This window comes from Bombus fervidus, chromosome 15 (genome assembly GCF_041682495.2).
Source record: "Bombus fervidus isolate BK054 chromosome 15, iyBomFerv1, whole genome shotgun sequence".
In the NCBI taxonomy this organism is placed as follows: domain Eukaryota; kingdom Metazoa; phylum Arthropoda; class Insecta; order Hymenoptera; family Apidae; genus Bombus; species Bombus fervidus.
The window spans coordinates 8,310,291-8,333,634 of NC_091531.1; the positions used below are offsets into that span (position 1 = coordinate 8,310,291).

At 39.1% G+C, this 23,344-nt stretch overlaps 2 protein-coding genes and 1 long non-coding RNA gene across 11 annotated transcripts in view; 1 reads left to right on the forward strand and 2 right to left on the reverse strand.

Moving 5' to 3' along the window:
- Positions 1-585: 585 nt before the first annotated feature.
- On the reverse strand, positions 586-11,773 carry LOC139994791 (uncharacterized). Of its 4 annotated transcripts, none has more exons than XR_011801743.1 (4): positions 6,467-6,744; positions 4,044-6,374; positions 2,501-3,960; positions 586-2,273 (listed from the first exon to the last, which is right to left on the reverse strand). It is a non-coding gene; the product is annotated as an uncharacterized lncRNA (long non-coding RNA). The 4 variants fall into 4 exon arrangements; XR_011801746.1 differs by lacking the exon at positions 586-2,273 and adding an exon at positions 11,368-11,773 and having other exon boundaries at positions 2,453-3,960; positions 6,467-11,069; XR_011801745.1 differs by lacking the exon at positions 586-2,273 and adding an exon at positions 7,451-9,873 and having other exon boundaries at positions 2,453-3,960; positions 6,467-7,387.
- On the forward strand, positions 9,883-22,972 carry LOC139994789 (muscle LIM protein 1). Of its 5 annotated transcripts, none has more exons than XM_072017727.1 (8): positions 9,883-9,997; positions 11,969-12,131; positions 16,197-16,323; positions 18,168-18,264; positions 20,191-20,278; positions 21,292-21,588; positions 21,953-22,273; positions 22,615-22,972. In XM_072017727.1, the coding sequence occupies exons 1-8, from the start codon at positions 9,883-9,885 to the stop codon at positions 22,889-22,891; spliced, it is 1,485 nt and encodes a 494-aa protein (XP_071873828.1). In that variant the 3' UTR covers positions 22,892-22,972. The 5 variants fall into 5 exon arrangements, 4 of the variants coding, with proteins under 4 accessions (XP_071873828.1, XP_071873829.1, XP_071873830.1 ...); XM_072017728.1 differs by lacking the exons at positions 18,168-18,264; positions 20,191-20,278 and adding exons at positions 19,467-19,563; positions 20,006-20,090; XR_011801738.1 differs by lacking the exons at positions 20,191-20,278; positions 21,292-21,588; positions 21,953-22,273; positions 22,615-22,972 and adding exons at positions 19,428-19,563; positions 20,006-20,058.
- LOC139994790 (uncharacterized) overlaps positions 20,694-23,344 on the reverse strand; it is a 28,351-nt gene continuing 25,700 nt past the window's right edge. For both annotated transcript variants that reach the window (XR_011801741.1, XR_011801739.1), the window contains 2 exons: positions 20,932-21,141; positions 20,694-20,850 (listed from right to left, as the gene is read on the reverse strand). The gene's annotated coding sequence lies outside the window, so the exon portion shown is untranslated. The remainder of the gene's footprint in view (positions 20,851-20,931; positions 21,142-23,344) is intronic.

Genomic DNA, 23,344 nt, shown 5'->3' on the forward strand with positions numbered 1-23,344 from the left:
TTGTTTATCCAATAAGTTTGAGAAATTTTGAACCGAAATTCCACTTATACCGATCTATTTGAGCTTAATGTGGCTCTAAAACGAATATAATCCCCAATTTATTTCGGACAAAGTATATCCAAACGACGAAAACTTCAAAATGACTGCCGGAGTTAAGTTATAATAAACTTGAACTTCGCTTAGGAACAATATTATGGCCGGACTAAATTTAGACTGGACCAAGGATTATTGGAAAAAATACCCTAAGTACTCAAGATTTACATCGAGAACCTCCTGTCAGACTTTATTTACCTCTAATTCCGATCCAACCCTGACCTAACCACGACCGGACCAAGGACTATTGCAAAAGATAGTCTAGATTAAACGCAGGCTTAACTTAGACCCGGTACGAAGCTAACTTAGACTGGAATTCAATCATGGTAATTTAATTCACCGTGGGTATAAGTTAAGATGTACTAAGTTGCAACTTAGTACGTGAAAGACAAACTTGGATACTTAAACCCGGCACGATGCTAACTTAAATTAGAGCCCAATATTAGTGGACTCATAATTCGAATAAGTTAGGGAATTTGGTTCATCATGGATATAAATTTGGAATTTTAAATCGGGCTCTAGTTATCAAAATTATGTTATGATAAACTTAAATTATCAAACTTAATCCAAACTACGAATAAACTAATCCAAAACGAATCATAACCTCCATTCAGATTGATGTAAATCTAACCTTACTGGACTCAATTTCGGTGTAATATCGAATACAGTGCGAGAGACATTTCAAACTTAACATAACTTACCCCTAACTCAACACACTCAGAAAAGAATCATAATTCATATTCCTAAATAATTAAAGTCTCATTAAACTTAAATGTAGATCCAAAAATCAAATTACCAAATGTAAAGGAACTTTAAAAAGAAAAATCGATCCTTCTCGCCATTGTTTCTCAATCCTACCAACATAATAGGCTACCTTAGAGAATTCATAGCCAAACCAGGCATTCCAAAAATCAGTCGAAGTCTCTTGTGCAACGAAGATCACTATTTTTTCTCTGCTGTCAGTTCCCCTACCCAGTCAGTTTTACCCTTTCGTCTTCTTCCTTCGATTCTGTTCTCCTCTGTTCAGGCTGAGTCATCGTGCGTGCAAGTGTCTCGAGGGCGTCTGCTAAGTCACATGCTAAATTTGGTTACCTTACCAACGGGATTGTATTACGCGCGTGGGCTTATTCTAATATTTCGGATGGCCGCGATGGCAACTAGGCCGTCCTCTTTCTATACTTATATCTGCTTTCCTGAGCTTCGTGTTCTGAACCAGTTGTGATAACGAGGAAGTAAGTCCTACAAACTCGCCATCCAAAGAACCGACGTTCGTTATTTCTCAAGAAATCCCCATGAACTTCACATCGTCGGGGCATTAACGCTTTGAAAAGAATCCAAGATTTAGGGAAAGTGTGCCGATTATTCTTTTTATTTATATCGCTTCGTGTTTGTAAACACGCGGTATTTTTACATGATTTCTACTTTATCTTCTGGGAGACAAATGAGCTTGCGAGGTCTGGTCGCGATTTCGCGTGGAAAAATGAATCTTTGGTTAGAGAAACGCGTAGAAGTCGAAGGGCAATTATGTAAATGAGAGATTTCAGTGTTTTCTTAGGTTCAGAGGTTGGTACGATAATGGAGTATTTTGTGGTAGGCTTTTTACGGGCTTATTAAAGAATTAAGGTTAGATTTAAGGGAAAGCTTATGTCCAAATTGATATACCAAGTTTAGTTTAAACACAGTCAAACCGAGTTAAACGTAGCCAAAGATCAGCATTTTTCTAGGTTTATATAACGATGGGGTAATGTAGAAAATTTTGTTTCGTAATTTTCCTTGGATTACGAAAGAAAATAAGGTTAGATTGGAAGAGAAATGGCGCAGGTTTCTATGAACTAGGGAACTGAATGGATGATATTCGAGGGATGGGCTCGAAGTCAGCTCTTCCGTGATCATGTAACACCCGCAGTGGGACGGAAATAATTTCAGCCTGTGAAGAGGAGCGAAGGAGAGAGACGGTCAAGTGGAACAAGTCAAGAATTTCTGCATTATGTGCACTGGCTTAATTTAATGGCTGCTAATAGAGGGCCCTTTCTGATGTTGTGCAAAATCTCTCTTGTTATCAGCTGAGTTTCATCGCCTGAAGAGATTTGCTTCGAGCAGCGATAACAGTTTAGCTATCACTTCACCCATTACTCAAAGTACCATGAAAATTTATTGCACAAGTTTTTAGGTTATATCTTCTGGAAAAAAAATTCAGGATAATTACAAATTAGCATATTACGCTATGTGTTATTCGTTTAAAGCAAGAACAACGGAGAATTTTATTATTAATTAATTATTTCGAATTCCTTCCTATGACAAAATTAAAACAACAAAATAATAAAAATAGGAATACCGAAAAGAGATTCATCCATAGAAATTATTAGGAATCGAGTATTCTAATATATTATGCTGTATGATTACCTACTTGATTTTTCCAAGCTTTTTATCGAACATCTCATGAATTTTCCTTGCAGTCGCGTTGCATAATGGATACACGACGAGATCGTTGCACCTCTCGGTTAAATATATATAAAGCGAGCACTTTTCGTGTAACGATGAATTTTTAAGCATTTCCTCTTTGCTGTGCTTTCCGCTATTTTTGACGCGATTGAACGGACATCCATTCTCAGGCGCATAATCGAATTTCGTTGTCAATCAGCGAGACAACGCTCCGCGGTGACGTGTCACGTGTCTCCGGATAACGTTCTAATTATATACGTGTACTTATACATTTTTTATTGTCCACGCGTTAAAATAGCAACGGAAAACGTTAGGGTTGAATGTTTCATAAGAGATCACACGTGTTATATCTAAATAGCCGTGTGATTTTCTTCCTATAGAATAAAAAATAAATAAAAAAAAAAAAATACTTAAAAAGATAAAACCCAATTGAAAGAAAAAAGAAGCGAGATGATAAACTGGCCTAAGTAAAAATTGAGATTCAACTTTCTATCTAAAATAAAATACTACGGTTTATTTCTAATTTAAAAATCGTGATAGCGAATTTTCCGTCACGTATTTTTACTTAATTACCTATTTATTTAACAAATATTTAAACTCCAGCAAAATCATAAATCCAATTTAAGCGAAGAATAAATCTTTAACTCTTCATCCTTCTGGTAATATCAAAAATATCTTCAGTCTTTTACAAAAAAAAAAAAAAAAAATATTTTTCCTGTCACTTTTTCGACTTCGGCAAATATTATTCTTGTCTTCAATTATCGAGTAATAGAACATCATCGAACATCAGAAAAATCTAGTAAAATTCGACGTTTACGTTTATCATTCTCGATGTTCATATCGGAAGGATCAAATTTATAATTTTAGTGTCTCGTACGATGAAATAACGAACAAGGTCGAAGTTATAGGAGGAAGGCTAGTTGGACTTTTATCTCGGCGCGAAAATGGGCTAGTGGTAGCTAAGGATCGAATTGCGTTTTTCTTTCATTTGGTTAGGGGCGGTCTTTCCGAAAAGCTGCTCGGTAACGAACAGCGAGCAAAACCGAGTGAGAGCCACGCACACATCCACTGTGGCAACACACTCATCCACTATTAATAGTATCTTGCTCAAATTTCTATTTTTAGAAAGACTTATATGCGTGCACGTGGCTTTATGTAAAAAGCTCGCCGAGTATATGATCGCACCGCGGTTACGCCCACGCAAGCTCAGCATTCAGGAAGCCACCGTGCTGGACTCTTTTCGTCCAAATGTCTCAGCCCTTGGAATTTCTCCTCTTCAAAATTTATATAATTACGCAGTCTTAATGTATGCACTTATTTGTCTGGAAGCTTTCTTTTAAAATTTAACGTTTGAGCTGGTTGGCTCATACTTTGATGTTGCTCCTTGAAAGCTCTTCTCTTCAGCATTGATTTAAATTGTGATCTCTATATGGAATTTATATTATTATTATTGGGTATGCCAAGCCAATAGACTGTGGATGTTGAAGTAAATTCGTATCTTTACGTACAGGTGTAAAGTAAGGTAGAATTTTGTATTCGTATCATTTAAATAATACGAGAGCTACTTCGCTTTTGATATTTTGTGCATGCTTTTCCTACAGTATATGAACTTTGTATACTTTTGCATATTGAAATTCTTTATAAATGTGTGGTTATCAAGCTTCTCTTGAAACGTCATTTTTCTTCATTTCCAAGTGGCTAGTTAGTTCTCCCATGTTGTCCTATACTGACTGTGTGTTGCATTTCCTTCCATCAATTGGAATTTCTTGGCCTTAAGATTTTTCGGAATTATAGTCTCTTAATATATGTAGTTAGTTCCCTGAAAAATTTCTTCGTTTTCATTGGAGAAGAAGAATTATAATCAACGATATGACGATAGAGGAGAAAGTTACCTTTTGAAGGGAAAAGTCGGGGGAAAGATTTTGTTAAAAATTGAACGAATGCCAATTCGACTGGTGTTAATTTAAAAATTATGGTATCGCGTTGCTGTAATTCGTGAATGCCATTAGGGCCCGGGAATTAGTCCAAAACGTATGAGTAATAAATTTATTTTGGTATTTCTCTCGCTGGTTCATCGCTCAGAAAACATATTTTCCTGTGTAGCACAATGTAAACGAATACCAAAATACGTGGCGCATTGTCATCGACATGATTCAGACCGCTATTGACAAATTTTTAGCCCCTTATTCAAACACTCCTGAATTTTCATCCAAAATTATACTCATCAAACTTTCAATCAGATTAAAAGAGTATATCAATTTTAAGAGATAGCGATCAACGTTTAAGCCAAGTTTGATGAAGTTTGATACGGTTTGAAGTAAACCAACTCAAGTTTGAGCTAAGTAAAAAAATATGGAAGCATGATTCAAACGCTGCATTTTGAAAAAGCTAGCGAATCATCAACTGAAATAAACCAACGCTAACAATATCATGACAAATAGCTTGGTTTAATTTAGTTTGGGCTTAGGTTTGATATCAAATTTTCAACATCTGAAAAACATTCTTAACGATAAATGTAGAGGAGTAAAAAGTTGATGTAGACGAAATTGAAATATTATTAAACAATTCCAACGATATTACGACGAATAGCTTAATTCAGGTTTGATTATGTTTGAGTAGAAATCGAGATTGAGTTTAGACCACGTAAAAACTTGAATATTTAGAAAAAAAAAAAAAAAATAATAAGATGGAGTAGATTTAGATGAAAGTGAAATGAACCAACTCTAACAACATGATAAATAATAGCGTTAATCTATGTTTGATTAAGTTTGAGCCACATAAAAATTGGAATATTTATAAAGGCGTTAATAAAACAAACAGAGTAGGTTTAAAGATTGAACGAGAAAGATCCTTGAACCTCCTCCAAGGCCTGTATTTCACGTTCCATGAAATAAAATCTCGCGTAGAGAGTTCTCAGGTTTCTCTGAAATTTCTTACAGGCTTCGACTTTCATTGCTCTCTCGGTTCGTTTATAGATATATTCTCGCTGCGTTCCGGTTTCTTTCTAAAAATCCACGCCGTTACTACGGTGTTACAAAATCGTGGCCCATCTTATTGTATATTTCTCTAACGTTCCCGTGGCGAATATCTCTCTTTCTCCTGCCGTAAATATTACGTTTCCGAAGTATGCCGATTGTTATCTCAATGTTTGCAGCATCTTCTACACACCATCTATCGTTACACACCAAATTATTCCTAGCAAAATGGATATTTGCAGAAAAAGATGGTTCTTTAAAGAAAAAAGAATTTGCTCTTTTTTCTTGTCGCTTGTATTACAACTTTTTCAATGTAACTGACCTAGATTTTAGTTAGAGACGATGATCTTAGTGAGCACCAGGTACAAAGAGCAAGATTATTCAAAATTTTCTTGTACTACTGTCCCTTTGTGTTTCTTTCATACCGTTTGTTCTTATAAAATTGTTCTTCTTCGTGTAGCATCAAGTTTCGTCCTAATTTAATCTTAATAATTTAATAATCATAGAATAAGATCTATTAGACTACTTATCAGGCGGTAACAGAAGCAGCCATAAAACAAGGGTTCTACTATCTCACATCTAACTTTCTTACGACTCATTGATAGAAGCGACACTGATGGCATTAATATTCCCAACTTGTCAAAAGTTGCACAGCAATAAGCAGCAATAGACTAATGTCCAATATCCTCCACCAACTTCCATATCTCTTTATTACGTCAATTTCCTGAAAATTCTAACACTAACATCTCCAGTTTGTGAAATATTCAACGACGCAAAGCAGCCACACCAAATATCATGTAACTTGGATTCTAAAATTTCAAACATGTCCTGAACGTCGCAACTTCTTGCAAACCTCATTATCCTCTACAAGAAACATACCGATGTGAGCAGCAGCGAGAACCAACGTTACTCAATTATACCCAAAAAGCAACATTCTACCGCAAGTAAATACTCACAATTTGTGGAACATTCCATAGCAAAAAGGAGCTACAGTCATGTACCATGTAACTTGGACTCTACGTGACATTTAAAGCTGCGAAGCTGCACAGAATTCTCGCAACGTGCAAAATTGTATAAAACATGGAAATAAAAGAAATAGGAGCTGATGCGTTGTTCGTCCGATTGTGTCTATAAAGATAGAAATTCAGATAAATATGATCGCTTGGAATTGTTGTGGAATCAAGCGACAGAGAGTGAGGAGATAAGATGCGAAGAAAAGAAAAGCGAGTTAACGAGTAGCGGCCGTTTCGGTATCCCAAAGTATAGTGTAACACCCCCGCTAGATGGAAGGCGGCTAGCGTAACTCCCTCTTGCCGCCGCGACGCTGTCGTCAACAGCACTGACGTTCCGATGCACACGTGCCGTGTGCAAAGGTCTGGCTATGACTAGGACGGGCACGACGCGAGAACAGCCATTCGAATCCAGTATTAGTGCGGTGTAGAGTGCTACTCGGTGTTTTTTCATCTTTCACGCCTGTCTTCCTCCCCGAGTTTACCGATTTTCATTTTCGTGACTTCGAACCCGACATCCGGTGGTGAGTAGTAGAGTACACGCAGCAAGCAAGCAAGCAACAGTGTTCCACGGTCATCCAGACATCATCGTACAACCTACAACACACCCATTTTCAGGATCCTTCCAAGAAAACGTTAGAGAGTGGTTGGTTTTCGATCTTTGGATCTTTGGAAGTGAGATCTTTGGAGTTATATCCCTCTTCTATTAAGTTTGGATAATTTTGCACTTGGAGATTCCAACTCGTAGCTAGTTGCTTTCTATAATAAGGATCATATTGGAAGTGAGAATTTTGCAGTTATCCCTCTTCTATTACGTTGCTATTCAAAGTGAAGATCGCAGCAGGCAAAATTGTTACGCTTCTCGACCTACGAAACACTTCAATTTTGTTATTTTAGATACTGGCATTTGGTGGAAAATAAGCTTAGTACCTTGCAAGCATTGGAAACATTTTCAGCGGTTAATTGGTTTACGAGCAGATTATTTTCTCGCCTTAGATCATTAGGTCCTACAGCATTGAATTTGAATAGTATCTTTGAATTCTTTCATGTGACAGAGTATATCCTTGGCTCTTTGAATACGCTGCAGTTTGTAGATTTACCCCATTTTTCTCTGCAAATGACAACGTTATATTAGAATATTCTCTTTTGGCAAACAAATGACGCAACAGTCAGAAAATTGACAAAATTGTTTATCTTATCATATTTTTCTTCTTATGGTCGTTGAGCTAATAATTTTTCAGGCAAAGCTCTCTCTATCGAAGTATATTTTACGAAGAATTCTTGGAATGGCAATTAAAAGAATTCAAGCGAATCGGAGGATGGACAATCTGGCTTTCGTAATGTTCGGTGTTAAGCCAGAGGATCGGAAAATTTGATGAGAATGTTTGTCCGAGTGGAAAGCTACATTTAGACAGACGCGTCTCACACAGCAGAATTACGCGGGCCGTAAAGTTAAAACGCGTGACGGGTTCGCTAAAACGCGATGAAATTTGAGATCGTCCGGATTTAGTATACACGGGGGTGGAGAAGACATTCTTCGGCTCTTATGATGTAACATAGACGGAGATATGTATGTACAAACAACCGCGTGCAAAGTCGTTACTTTTTCCTCATGACTCACCCGATAGAACACTTGGAAGCTAAGTTACCAAGTTTCTAAATCGAATTCACCAGAAGAGACGAGATCCGAGTTTAGAATTCACGTTAGGCTCATCATAGATCTTACGATCGACAATTATCACTTTTCAATATTTCCAAAAATTTATTTCTTTTGTCAATCGGAGATTTTTATTTAAGATCGAAATATTGACAAGACTTTCTCAAACCTGATCGGTTATCGAAATTACGAGAAGATATTTCTGTTATTTTAGATAATGAGAGAAAATGAAATACAGGTTAGGAAATCAATGAAAGTTTTTATCAGTTGGCCGAATTACGATGAAATAATTTGATCGTCCTTGATCATGATGGAAAAGTACCGAGGCAAATGGAAGAAAACGAAGTATAGGTTAGGAAGATTTGCAAATACCGAAGAGGCATTGGAATATTTCATCGGTTACAGTCGAGTCACAAATTGGATAATTTTGTTATCTTAGACAATATTGAAAGAGTAGATATAGATAACGTGAAAAACGACGTATAGGTTAGGAAGGACCAACTGGACGCGAAGGTAGGGGTAATGGCGACCGCGTTGTGGAGAATCTAGCACCTTCCCTAATACGGCTTCGCGATCCGGCTTGCGTCTGCACGGATATAGAATCCTCTGTCTCTCTTCCTGATCTCTCGTGGTCTCTCTAGCGTTTCTACTAATACCGTGGTCAGTATACTCGTCAGCAGAGCCGCTTCCAAAAGTCACATCGTCGAAACTTCCACATTTGCAACTTTGTATTCCGAATAGCAAGTTTGTCTCTGCAATACGAACTTCTGATATTTGGCACACGACTGATTTATTTGTCCTCATGTTTATTTTACTCCTCAGCCTTTTACTCCTCTGTTTATTTTAGGTTATGTTAAGCCACGTGGCGGGAAATTTAAAAATTCCCAATCTTTCAAAGCTCGCCTGACATTTTATCTTTGACCGACGAAAAATAGGACTTAAAAATCTCTTGCCTTACAATATTTAAGTATCGAATTCTCATTCTAGGGTAATTTTATTATCATCTCTATTAAGAGCTCCTTGCGACGTATGAATGATGATTAACGAAACTTTAAGGGAACCGTGTGGCCTTTTCTTAGAATGGATTGTTGCAATTTTTATCATTCCATTACGTTCTTCGTTCCGTTTCTATGAATACAGATCGTTCGATGAAGAATTGAGATTAGTTTTATCAATGGGTTAACATGCAGTATGTTAAGATTGTAATAAATTCCTGAAGAAATTTAATTTCTTCGCCTTTGTTCTTTTGTTCGTATCTTTAGCGGCTATTGGCCACCGAGAATACGCGTCGCGATTCGAACTTGGTAAAAATAGATTCGTTCTCCGGCAGTAGGGCGGAGATTGAAACTGTTTATGTTCCTCTTGCGGGATTAGGTAATCGGTGGCTGAGTTACCGGTGTTATTGTTATTCGTTGTTTATGCACTGTAAAATATACGAAAAATACGAGACTTACTTTCCACATTTCAATTCCAATCTTCTTGCTTCGAGCTTCTTCGTAATGTTTCGTAAAATATTCCATCACAGCACACGATAGGATAAATTTGATCTTTAATTATTTGGAAAATAATCTGAAAAATGTGAAAATAAATAAAATGTTCATACTTATAGAAAAGTGGCAAACATATGGAAAAAATAAATAAATGAAATATTTTAAAATAGTTGATAATAATGGAAGATCTCTCTTTGTTTTTCAGTACAGAAAAGATGCCTTTTAAGCCAGTAGAACACCCCAAGTGTCCCAAATGCGGCAAATCCGTATACGCCGCGGAAGAACGCGTCGCCGGTGGACTCAAATGGCACAAGATGTGCTTCAAGTGTGGTAAGTGCTTGTATCAAATGTTACTATTCCGAGAGTATGCTACGTATTTCCCTTTAGCCGGTGATTCAAGACTCAACTTCGACAAACAAGATTCTTCAAACATTCTCAAACTTCTTCCATCCAATTAAATAATATGTTGATACAACGTGTTCATAAAATTTCTCGTTCTATCAAATTTCACCAATTTCCACAAACATACCACGTCATACATTCTCAAACTATTTTTTTCCGCTGAACTTAGGATCAGGAGTGTCGATTAAATTTTATACAAAGCGTTTAACTTATCTACCTGAAGATACAAATTCGCTGAAATTTTGATTGCTTCGAAAACATAAAATTTCTTTCTATAATTAACCGATCGATACAGGGGCATAATCCGAGTTGCAGAAATTCTTAATTGAACGACGAATTATCGGGGGTCGTGGGGACCGAGGCACCCCATTGCGCAAAAACACCATCGGCCGTTTTTAAAATTAGCCGCCTCTATAAATAAGTTTTATCCCAGTCCCGGATGCTTTGTCTTGGCCTTAATTAGTTTTGTATGCTAGCCAGAAATCAAATAGAACCGGCACCCAACGTGAAGCCGAGGGTGCAACGACCCGCGCGAACTCGCCGAGAAAAATCCGGACTTCGTGATCCTACTCGAAATAGCAACCCCCATTGAATATTCATTCGCGGCTTTAGGTATCAGCGGAAATAAGCTGCATAGAAAATTTCAGCCGCTACTGTCACTTATTCGTGAATATTTTAGCTTTAAACAAATTTGTTTCCTATAAAATCAGGCCATTTTTTGAATAATTAATAATTACACAAATAATTATTACGGGCCTGTTGGTTAATGGTCGAAGTAGGGCTGGTAATTAGTGGCTATAGTAATTAATATAATAGATCGGAGATGATTATGCATTTAACAATTTTAGGCCATCTAACTATGGATTTTTTATTTTTCTTGTTATCAAATAAGGCTAAGTTTTGGCTGAATGCTTATGGATTATTATGTTATGGTGTTGTTGGTTAGCGTCGTAGCGCTATCTCCACTATAGCGACTGGTAGACTATGGCTGATCATACATCTGTGGAAAATTTCAAATTAGATTTTTTAGAATAGTCAAAATGATCAGCTTGTACCTTTGTATAAAAACTTTGTGGCTTTACAAAAACGTATTTTTGGGTATTTCAACGATCTGGATTAGGTTTGGATTTTGGAACAAATTCGTGATTTTTACTGTGGACTGTTCATGCGATTTTTACAAGAAAATCTTGATAAATTTAACTCTCAACTGGGTTAGGCTGTTCCGTAATTAGCAAGATGCAGCCAGTGAAGAAAGTAGGTGAAGCATTCTGTCTATCTAATTATATTAGTTGAATTACAAGCCTGTAAACTGTCAACTCGATCCAGTGACAAATAATGCCAGGTTTAAGCCTGTGTTCTTCCAATTTGTGTTAAAAATGGCTTTTTAAATCTTTTTTAGACAGCAAATCCAATAGGGTCATGAACTTTTCTTTCGTTATCATCATATTCATTACTTTTCCATCAAAAGGTTCCTCAAGCTGCTTCAAACATAGATAAACACATCAACAAGCTTATGATATGAAATAGAGTATACTTCCTTAAAAAAAAAAAAAAAAAAAAAAAAAGAAATAAAGATCACAAGAGCTCACCACTTTTTCGCTCCATCAAGTTCCATTCAACGCTTTCCTACCCTCGCAAAGACAACCCTTCGGCTACTGTTTCTCACAATTTCACATATTCCACAATCTCTTGAAACGATCCTATTACAAAAGACGATGAATTTCCCATACAAATTGCACCGAGCACGCATCCAATTTCAAGAAGGGATTCTTAAAGATTCTCGCGTTACAGATGCTTTAAGTATAGTCCGGCCATGAATGGGCGAATCCACTTATTCGAGTGGAATATCAGGATGATGGATTAGGTGGAAGCCAAACGAACTATGCCTGTGTGTTGCAGGTCTGTGCGGCAAATTGCTCGACTCGACAAACTGCTCCGAGCACGAGGGTGAGCTATTTTGCAAAGTGTGCCACGGACGCAAGTTCGGTCCTAAAGGATACGGCTTCGGTGGAGGCGCTGGTTGCCTGTCCATGGATCAGGGCGAACATTTGAAGAGTAGCGAGTGAGTGCACCTGCCCGTCGTCCAACCTCTCCTCACCCTTTTGACCTAGCCTTAACTCCTATTTTCTCCCAAACCAAGAAAAAAACAACACCAAGATTCTCCCCTCAGTCGTTTGTACGATCAGACCACCTCCCATTCAGAGCCATACACGTGCCGTTAACTAAAAAGAAAGAAAAAAAAAAAAAATAATTACCATAAATTGAATGAATTACGACCGACTCAACCAACATCGACAGCCCAATGATCCAACAGCATGATCCTCTTCTTGGTACAATAAACCGTATCCGGAAGAAACGAAATTGGAAGAAGCAAAGGCAGCCTACTAAGAACCCAAGGACCGAGAGCATGCGTCTGCGTTTATGTGTATACAGCATCACGACTGTGTCGAACTACGTGGTCCATTTAAATTTTGGCCTGTTCCAGAGTCTCTGTAACCTCTTGTCCCTCTCTGTCTCAACAAAATCTCTCTTTTAGCCTGACTTTATTTCTATTATCATTCGGAATTTCTAACTTTAATTCTTCGTTTTCACCCTCCTACCTTTCAATTGCCATCTTCTTTTTTTCTTCTTCTTGTCTTACGGTCCTTGATTCCTGACTGCTACCTGGACAAACCTCAACTCCGCTCGTTCCTCACTCTCCTTACGATCCTCTCGTCGTCCATCGGCACCGACAGCGATTATGGTGATAATGGTGATGGTGATGGTGATGCTAAGACGACGACAACGACGACGACGTTATAATTAATTGATAATTAACTGTGTTTTAATCTAGTCGACTATTCTCTCTTTGTCACGTTTAACTACCCGTACTTTTTCTGGTCTTCGCTATTTTCGTTTCTTTTGTTCTTTTTTTTTCTCTCTGTATCACCTGTTTTTCTCTGTCCCTCTGTCTTACTTCATTGTTGTCTTCTCTCTCCGTCAATTTCCCTCTCTTTTATTTTCGTTTTCGTCTTTTCTTTCTTTTCGTTGTTGTCTCACGTTTTCTCTCTGTCCGTGTGAACGACTGGATTAAGAACGGTCGTCTTTTTCTCTTTTTTTTTTTTCTTTTTTTCAACCCCTATCTATATACATACAGATATATATTACTATATATATATATATACTCTTTCTCGTTTCTTTTATGCGATTACTACACTACATTACGCTAGTTTATAGAATCATTTGTACCATCTGTAATAAGTGCCATTAAAAGACTTAAAAAGGGAAAGAAAAAAAAACAGAAGAATCTGGTGTTCTTCATTGACACTTGCTTCGAGTGTTTTTTTCAAACGCATTGACGGTCGGACAAAAATGTTCTTGCCATGAAACGAATGGATCCTCCTAACGACATAGTTGAAAGATAGGAAAATTTCAAGTAGACGATAGGATTACTGTGGTACAGATGGAAAATGAAGTCGAAGCTATAAATCTGGTACATGTCAAAAACATTTTTGACCCACTGTACGTGCCTACACACCTACTTAGCTCTATATATACATACATATATATATATAGATAGTTGAACATTTAGTCATACAAAAAAGTGCTGAAAAATGTCCACCTGGCATCATCGATGCAAGAACGGAGAACGAACCGAGCAAACGCGGTTCGAGGACGAAAAATCTGTGTGTACACAGGAGCCAGGCCCGTCCAATTTTCTTTTAACAGTTCTAGCAAACCCCAATTTCACCTTTCGCCACCCCCCAACTTCGAGTGTCCCGTCTCTCTTTGTTTTCTTCTGTCTAAAGAAAGAAAGGAAAGAAAGTACGACAGCGCGAACAAAAGGCAAACAACTGACTGAAAAAGTCGAGTAAACGAAAGAAACAAAAAAAAAAAAAAAAAAAAAAAAGATACAAAGAAAAATGTAAAAAAGCAAAAAGATACCCTACTACCCCCGCCAGCCCCGCCGAGTGCGAGCCAACCGGAGGCCAATGATCGAACGATATTTGTCGCTTTATCACGAGCCTGCCCTCGAAAATCCTCGTGATAAAGGGAACTAGCGAGTAACAAAAGAAAAAAATGGTGAGCACCGAGTCAGATTCCGCCTCTCTCTTCTCTATCTTATCTCTTGACTCTCTCTTTGCCTTTTCTCTTTCTTACCGCCTCACAGGGAAACCAATCGCTTGAAACTTTTCAGAGAAACGTCTTTTTTTCTTCTTTTTTTTCTGTGATTTTTTTTTCCCTACAACTATTATCATCCACAGATAACGACAAACGTATCTCGGTTGTTCGATCCGCGGTACACACCTGCACGGCCTCTCGTACCTCTTTTTTCAAACACACGTAACCCCGTAACCCTGCTAACACGTCTAACTCTATGGGTGCTTCTGTTTAGACGCGATTTTCCATACATACATACATACATAGGTACACACGCATACAATATACGTAAATAGACATACAAATAATGCACGCTTACAGAGACACACGCATACAGATGTTATACGTAGATGAACGCTTTTTCGGTTTCCTCCTTCAGCTATTTCCTAAAAAAAAAAAAAAAAAAAAAAAAAAACAACAATGTAAGAGAATTCTTTAGAACCGCTTCAGTTTATTTAATTATTTCAATTGATTTAATCAAGAACCTTCTTCAGCTTACTCTATGATCCTATTTTTTGGTTTCCTCTGGATCCCTTTTTTTGATCTCCCTTTTTACTTCTATCTATTTCTTTCTTTCTTTTCATTCTTGCGCCTCTTGCTCTGTCCTCACTTCTTTCTTTTTTCTCAATAAAACGTATTATCATTTGGTTTCTTGTTATCACACGATCCGCTTCTTGGCTCTCCTCTCGGGGCTCGGCGGAAGCCACTTTTGCGTGGTTGCGAAGGGGAAACGGGTCACTAACCGATTACTAACATGTGCCTAACACTCTAACAGCCGGGTTGTTATTCTTTCACCGGTTTCTGGTAATCAGTTGTTCACCTAGAGTCTTGTGCGTCGACCCGTGGACGACGGAAACTGCCATCGAATCTCGAAGGAAAATCTGGGAAATTCATTGTTCACGTTCTCTCACCGAACCACTTTCAGATTCGAAGTTTCGTCATTTTACTGGTCGACCCTCCCTCTTCTGCTTTTTGCAGTGGTGTTTTCTTGTACTGTCTGCTTGTCCCTGGTGATTCCCCAAACCCCCGGTGTTCCAACGCCCCCCAATAATATAATACCCCCATAAGTCAATTTTATAACCAGATATAAAAAAACAAAAAGAAAGATTCAAAGAATTTATTGAAATTAATTCAGGTGTCCTATGGCGAATTAACATTTTCGCAGCCGGTGACGTGCAATTACGTTTCCTTTTTGTTTTTATTTGCAGCTGGTTGGAATTTTTCTAAAATTATCCTCCAACGTAAATAGCTAAAAGTTGAAATTTCAGAATTTTTTGGCACACCGTGTGTTGATTTAAATGTCGCAAATGGTGATGAAAAATTGAGAAATAACGAGAGAAATTATATCTTGTCTAATTATTATCTGTATCAATGAAACTTGGAAAATACAGCAGCTTGTATTTTTGATAATTCTTGGTTGCCTACTCATAGATTCTCAAATCTTGTGTTTTCAATAATTGTTGGTTACCTACTGAAAGATTCTTATATCTTTTAATATTCCTTGATTGCCTATTGACAGATGCTGGAGAAAGCTTTTGTATTCTTATTACACGCAACCGTGAAGTGTATCAGAATGACAGGTAATTGATTAGAAATGTTGAAACACCTCTATAATATAATTTTCACTAATAATTTCAATATTTCCTATTAAATGTGCAGACGTACAGATAATGAACAAATTTCAAACAAGCAGTTGCAAACAGAATACTTCCAACATTTTCTATTATTTTATCCCCATGGCATTAAGGAGCCCTGCTGTAAACAGCTTCAGTTTTTATCTCGATCGTACAACATCTTTGGAAGAAATAAAACACAAAAGAAAAGAGAAAACAAAATCGGCTGTGAAAGAAGTTAATTCAAATCTTCTCAGAATGAATAATTTTTGGTGGAAATGTGGGGCGCTGGCACGCCAATTGGAAATCACAGCTTGACCTTATGACACCAGCCAGGAGTGACAATCTGATCTCTACAAGGGACACGTTTTTAGGGAGCTCGCGAGGGGATCGAACGCCGTTCTGGAACCGAGAGCCATCGCGAAGGCGCCTGAAGGGGAAGGTTGTCCCCGATGTGGAGGATACGTGTACGCCGCCGAGCAGATGCTAGCTCGAGGAAGGGTGAGTTTCCACAGAATTGCTCACCCCATTCACTTTCGAGACATTGTGCTATACCTTGGTACCGCGACTCGTCAAAGCCGCTGTCAAGCTCCACGAAAAATCTACAAAAAGTCTACGTTGCAAAATATTTCAGCCATAGAAAAAAATATTCCAGTTTCGAAGTCGAATCAAATTTGTTAATGTTTGCTGACAGTATCGAATGCTGTCAAAAGTCTACGTTTGTTCTCAGGATGCTCCACTTGAGTCGTACGAATGTTCTGCTACAAGTTGTACAATTGATAAGACAAAATGGTAATTTCTTGGTTGGAAGATGTTTCAGTATTCCTTGCAACCGTATTAAACAGACTACAATAGTTGTAGCTGAGATTGAACTATTTGACTAGAAAACACATAGGCTATCTAAATATACCATAGAGCTGTAGAGCACTTTCTAAAAAAACTCCACAATTCCACAAGTTATGTCTAGCTGGTAGAAGAAACCAGAGGAAGAAGTCTTACTAACAAAGTATTCTTAGCCCGCGACCGCTTTATTTTTGTTCAGGCAACCCGATACCGAGTGATCCAAATAGAGGGGAGTTGTAAACAGTTGGTGAAATCCAGAGTTATTAATCGAGCCGCCAATTGGACTGAACGAATTCCTCTTAGAATCTCGTTGCCGACGATTAGTCACTTCTAATCTTACTCCGTTGAACGTTCTGGAAGGACCAGTGTCGAAACACGGTAGCTTCGATCTTGCGCAGACCTAGACTGTAACACTGGTTTTTGATCATTTAGAAAACGCAAGATAAAATTGATCGAATTTTGTGGCGTATGCAGAGCATTGGAGAGCGGCCTCGCGCTACGCGATGCTAAAATTGACTAGATCACTGGCTGACAAGGTGCCAGGTAGTTGGTGGAGCGTGACGGGCCTCCGTAATCTTCTCGTCTGACGAAACGCTTAATTTCATAACAATGAAGGAAAAAATAAGAGCGGAAAGAGAATTTGGAGGATGAGTCGACGGCAGCTTGTTGCCGTTGGTGCCGGCCCAAGAGCTTTTCCTGTCTTCGTCGGGCTTGGCAGTCGACCAACTGGCCCTTGCCGTGTTCGATGTTGGAAAATAACTTGGAACAATCCGCGGATTAAGTCGATGCAGGCTAATTTCTCTGCTTAGGACACTGTCCGGCCTTTTTACCTTCGATATGCTGTCACCGTACGTCGGTCAGATAGAATCTTAAGCGACCTTGATCGATCATGGAGCTTAGAAGTTCCACAATGCGATCGTCGACGGGCTTTTCGTGTCAAGGTCTTTTATCGAGAATAAATTTCGATAGTTATCTTGATCTTGGTGTATAAGTGACAAGATTTACGGAAGTGTTTGATAGAAAGGAACTGGGCAGGATAGATCACTCGCTATAGCTGTCGAGCTGTTCCTCTATGTGTCAATTGTCTTTTCTTTTCTCAATATTTCTCAATTCTTTTTAAAGTCATTTTATATAACAAGTGAATCGAAGAACAGATAAACATTCATTCTCAGAATTCTCAAACGATACTTCGTCACAGATCAAATTTCAGAATGTTCAAGAGAAAGCTCAATTAGTCTCATCTTTCTAGTCTATTGTTAAACGCGTATGACGACATTCGGGGACGTTAGCCAATTGGAGGTACATCAAGTGCTTGCAAGCAACTTTTACGAACATATACGATACAAATCGATAGTATCTTGTGTTTGCAAGTTCAAGCTAGGATATTAACCCTTTCGTTACGTACGGCTCGTCGCGGTACCAAGACCAATATTCTATCGAATCGATCATGAGAAGAAATTTGTCCCTGAGATACCATGGTTATTCCTACTTCTTGTGATTAGGCTTACCATAAGCAATGCTACAAGTGCAAAACCTGTCAACGGTCTCTGGACTCGACGCTTCATTGCGATGGTCCTGATCGCGAGATATATTGTCGAGGTATCTGTTGCAATCCAACAAATCTGTATTTTTTCTTTTTTCTCACTGCTCGTTTCTTTATCTCAGTTGCACACACTGTCCAAATGTGTATCGAAGATACTTAGGTCAGTCAATGAGTATGTTACTCTCTCTAAAAACAAGAGAAATTAAAATAACAGATAATAAGAAATATTAAATGAAATGAACATTCTTTGATTAAGTAATATTTTTAATAATATTTCGCATTCTGCAAGCTTTCATTTTTCACTTTTTAGATAATAATCCTAGTAACCAGAAATGGATAGAATATAATGAAACTATGGTGTATAATATACATATGTGCTACTTACTCAACAAGAATTAATCGTTTCTATAAGAATTATTGTGAGATCCACAACTTTGTAATTGAATTAGATACGACTCTTTTGTCTTGTTTATTACTTTCTTAAGGTGCTAATTATATATTATTAGCATAATAGATACTCTACAGAAGCACAATGGCAAAATTTCCATGATTTAAAAAAGATATTTATCACAGTGCAGAAATAAGGTTCGTAAAGTCATAGTATTTAGATGAAGGAAGAAATGACAGGAAAAATTACCAAGAAAATTCCTAAAGTTGCTTTTCACAATGGCGATGTGAAGAACCAGAATTCAATTTCAATGAAATATCTTTGTTAAAAGAAAAGTTAGAGAGAGGATGTAACGTAGTCAGTGGTGGACCTAAGTGATGATTTGCATCCTTTGTCTTTGGTCCATCCTCTGTATCCTTTTTAGCGATGGTCCATAGTTAAAACTAAGATCCGTGGTATACACTGGCGCAAAGTGTTCCATAAATAGTCACACAAAACGAGCTCCAACGTAAAGAGGACTTAGTCCACGTGTTTTCCTTTGGAAAACGGGAGAGAGGCCTTGTTTCCAGGAGAGAGGTTCAACGTGTTGGCCTGAGATGCCCCCGGAAGTGTTCTCACCTTTGTTTCCTTTTGTTTCATTCTCACTCACAACTTCTGTTACGGTTTTCAAGACGCTGGTTGGAAAGTAACAGCAGCAAGAACGCCTCAGTCTCTGTTTCGATAGAAATAGGCACTAAGATTTTCCAACTAAATTTATTAGAGAATAACGATTGCAAAAATTGGGAATAACTATGTGTAATAGAACGTAAGACACGTTGCGGTCCCTCCCAGTTTCAGTGACTAACACACGTCCCTTTGTGTGCCACGCAGCAATGGCACAAGGAATGTTTTAAATGTGCCAACTGCTCCAAGAGATTAGACTCGGTCAACTGTTGCGAAGGTCCTGATAAGGACATCTACTGCAAAGGTGAGTACGTTACGCTTTTCTAAGATCCGCAGGTATGAAGTACTGGATGTGTTCATTCAAATATGGTAGCAGTCATTACCGGTACCCAATCTAGTCTGCTTCTGCTCAACCTGTGTCCTCCTATAATTCATGACTCATCGATTCACACTGTTCTTATATTCTGGTCTACTAGCGATCTAGTCTACTTTAGCTCAACCTACATTTACCAGAAACTCTATAAATTCCCTGGTGTTAGAATAATCTAAACGAAAAATCGATGTTGAATACTCGTGCCTATTAAAGACGAGTATCGACCGGTAATTAACGACGTGTAAAATTGACGAAGACTAAGAGAAGATGATGTACAAGGATATATAGAACACATCCAAGTACGCCATACTCTGAGGACGTCAGGCAACTAGGTCAAGAACGAGCAGATACCTTTAACACGTGTTCTCTGCAGTATGCTACGGAAAGAGATTCGGACCGAAGGGTTATGGCTATGGTCAGGGTGGTGGTGCCCTACAAAGCGACTGCTACGCCAATGGGTGGGTTTTCAGAGCCGAGACTGAGACGGGAATAAACGAGAGATATCCCGCCTCGGCTTCTACACTCTCACTATATATGATGCGCTTGTCTGCTTAACAGCTTGCTATCCGAAGAAATTCGGTCCGCGAGGCATTGGCCATGCTGGGGTTATGTGGATCGGGCTGCAGTGCGATATTGAGGACGAGGGGTACGCGCCCCCCATAGTTATGCTATTCCATTATCAGCTACTCCATCTCTCTATGTGTGTGTGCGCGTGTCTGTCCGCCTGACCGCCCAATTTTCAGGGTGCACCGTTTTTCTTTCGACTAATTCTCACGCCAAACGCGGTTTTCCAAATTCTTCTCTCAAGTGGAGAATATTCAAATTCTTCTTCGCATATAACGAGTAGATTAATGGAGTAATTTGTCTTTCGATTAAAGTTTGATTATGCGAGAAGAGTTCGCTCGAGCAGTCGGTCGAGCTCCATTTACTTCTCAAAGTTGAAGAAATCCGGACGAGTGAAAGATGGAATGAACGGACGTTTGCATGTGTCTTCACGGATATACGTGTACATACATACATACACAGGAATCGACGCCTTAACGCTTTGCGCTATTACTCACCTTCACCGTTGTCTTATTTTTCAGCCGCTAAATTTGCTTCCGAGTGTCGAATATACTAATTCTTAAAACACCATCGTAAATAACACCTCTGGTACGTTTAATTCAGCATCGTGCACTAAACGCATCTTCCTCCTCGTATATTCCAAACGTGATAGTACTATAAAGAAAAAGAAAAGAAAGAAAGAATAAAATAAAATAAAATTCCGAGAAAATATACCATTCGTATCTGACACGTTACCAACTTGCATTCTAAACCTCTTCAGTAGTGTTTTTCATTAGCATTGAGAATTTTGAATGTTAATTGCCGATCGGTATGGACTAGCTGGTCATTTGCATGGATTGCTTTTTTCTTTTCGTCACTTGCCAGTATTCAAACCAGAGTCGAGTCGCTTGAACGAGAATAAATTTGAATTTCATCATCGAGCCTCTCAATAAAGATGAGCTTCCCCTGTAAAATGAAAAAAAAAAAAAAAAAAGAAAAAGAAATGGAAAGATTCGACTTTTAAACAATTCATTTTGTCGTTCGTGCAACTCGATGCTTTGATATCGGTGACCGAAAGGGTCGATGGTAAAAGTTGGTCAAATTTTTGTAATACAGCGATGCTGCTCCTCGTACGACCGTGATCGACACCGCCATAATCAAGGCCCCACCTGGCAAAGGTTGTCCACGTTGCGGTGGCGTTGTATTCGCTGCTGAACAGGTGCTCGCAAAGGGCCGCGAATGGCACAGGAAATGCTACAAGTGTCACGACTGCAGCAAAACTCTCGACTCTATCATCGCCTGCGACGGGCCCGACAAAGACGTCTACTGCAAGACTTGCTACGGAAAGAAATGGGGACCGCACGGATACGGATTCGCATGTGGATCGGGATTCTTACAAACCGATGGCCTAACGTGAGTAACTCTCTACTTTCGTTAGTTATTCCTAAAATGTTTAGGTATCTAGAGCTTGAAACACTTGGCTCGCGAGAGTCCTGAATTCTTGGCTTTGCAAAATTTCAAACGTCTGGGTCTTTAGAGTTCTAAACACTTGGATTTCTAGAATTCTAAAGACTTGGGTGTCAAATCGTTCGAGCATCTAGAGTTCCAAAAGAAAACAAGTTGTCTTCTGGCTTCCCAAGTGCATCGAGATGTTTAGAGTGTGAGACGTTCGAGCTTGCAGTGTCTCAGGTGTTTAAACATAGTACCATAGAACAACGACGAACGAAAAGGGAATATTCTGGAAAGAACAGGATGCGAAAGAGAATTTTTCTTTCAGGGAGGAAGAAATATCAGCCACTCGCCCATTTTACAATCCTGATACGACGGCTATCAAGGCACCAGCTGGTCAGGGATGCCCCCGCTGTGGTGGCATGGTATTTGCCGCCGAACAACAGCTCGCCAAAGGTACTATGTGGCACAAGAAATGCTTCAACTGTGCCGAATGCCATCGACCTCTGGACTCCATGTTAGCCTGTGACGGACCTGACAAGGAAATCCACTGCCGATCTTGCTACAGTAAACTGTTCGGACCCAAAGGATTTGGGTTCGGACATACCCCGACTCTCGTTTCAACCAATGGAGATCACGCTCCCTCATAGTAAGTTTCTAACGCTTAATTGGCCGATTAATGTGAACTGAAACGTCCTGAATCCGAGTATCTTCGCTCTAATCCGACGATTTAAACAGTAGTTCTGCCTGTAGAGACAGCCAACTTCAGATTTTAAACTTCAACGACGAATAGATGACATATTTGTGATCCTCCCAGTTTTCAGTTCTTCATGGCAGGTCTGAGAATCTGCATCAATAACGTGATTAGAATCCAAAGAGAGAATTACAGATATGTTAAGTTCTAAACAGTCACTGATCGCAGACCAATTACTCGACAGAATTCGAACACTCGTCCGTAACTTTTTCTGACGCTTTCATAAATCGTTGCAGCATCGATGCCAAGCCTCAGGTGGGTCAGAAGCGAAACGACGGCCACGGGTGCGCGCGTTGCGGCTACCCAGTGTACGCTGCGGAGCAGATGATCTCGAAGAACCGCGTGTGGCACAAGCGCTGCTTCAGCTGTGCCGAGTGCCACCGTTCGTTAGACTCTACGAATCTGAACGATGCCCCGGACGGGGACATTTACTGCCGTGGCTGTTACAACCGGAATTTCGGGCCGAAGGGTGTAGGCTTCGGCATGGGGGCGGGTACCCTGACGATGGCCTAACTTCTTCAGGAACGTCGAAACGCTGGAAACCAGTCTCATATATATATATATATATAAATTTAAATATACACATAAATATAATTATATCCGCCATATACAGCCGAATAAACGACCAGAACCGTGGCAAGCGATATTGCACTGGGCTCTTCGTTTATTCGTGTGTATAGGAATATGTATATGTATAGACGCCTGACTCCTCGACTAACTCCGACGAAGTGACGAAAAAACACGCTGCTCCAGAAATCAAACAGAAAGCCAAGAAATTTGTTCGCTAAACGACGACACACCGATTATTCGATCGTAACGAAGACTGCACGCACGTTTCGTCGATGCTCTTCGGCGACGTGGCGCACGAACGACCGAGATACCACGATTAATCGAATCACATGTAAACGAGCAAGCTTTTATTACTTTTGTATGGCGAAAATTCGCGGGATCGAAGCTCGGTCCTCC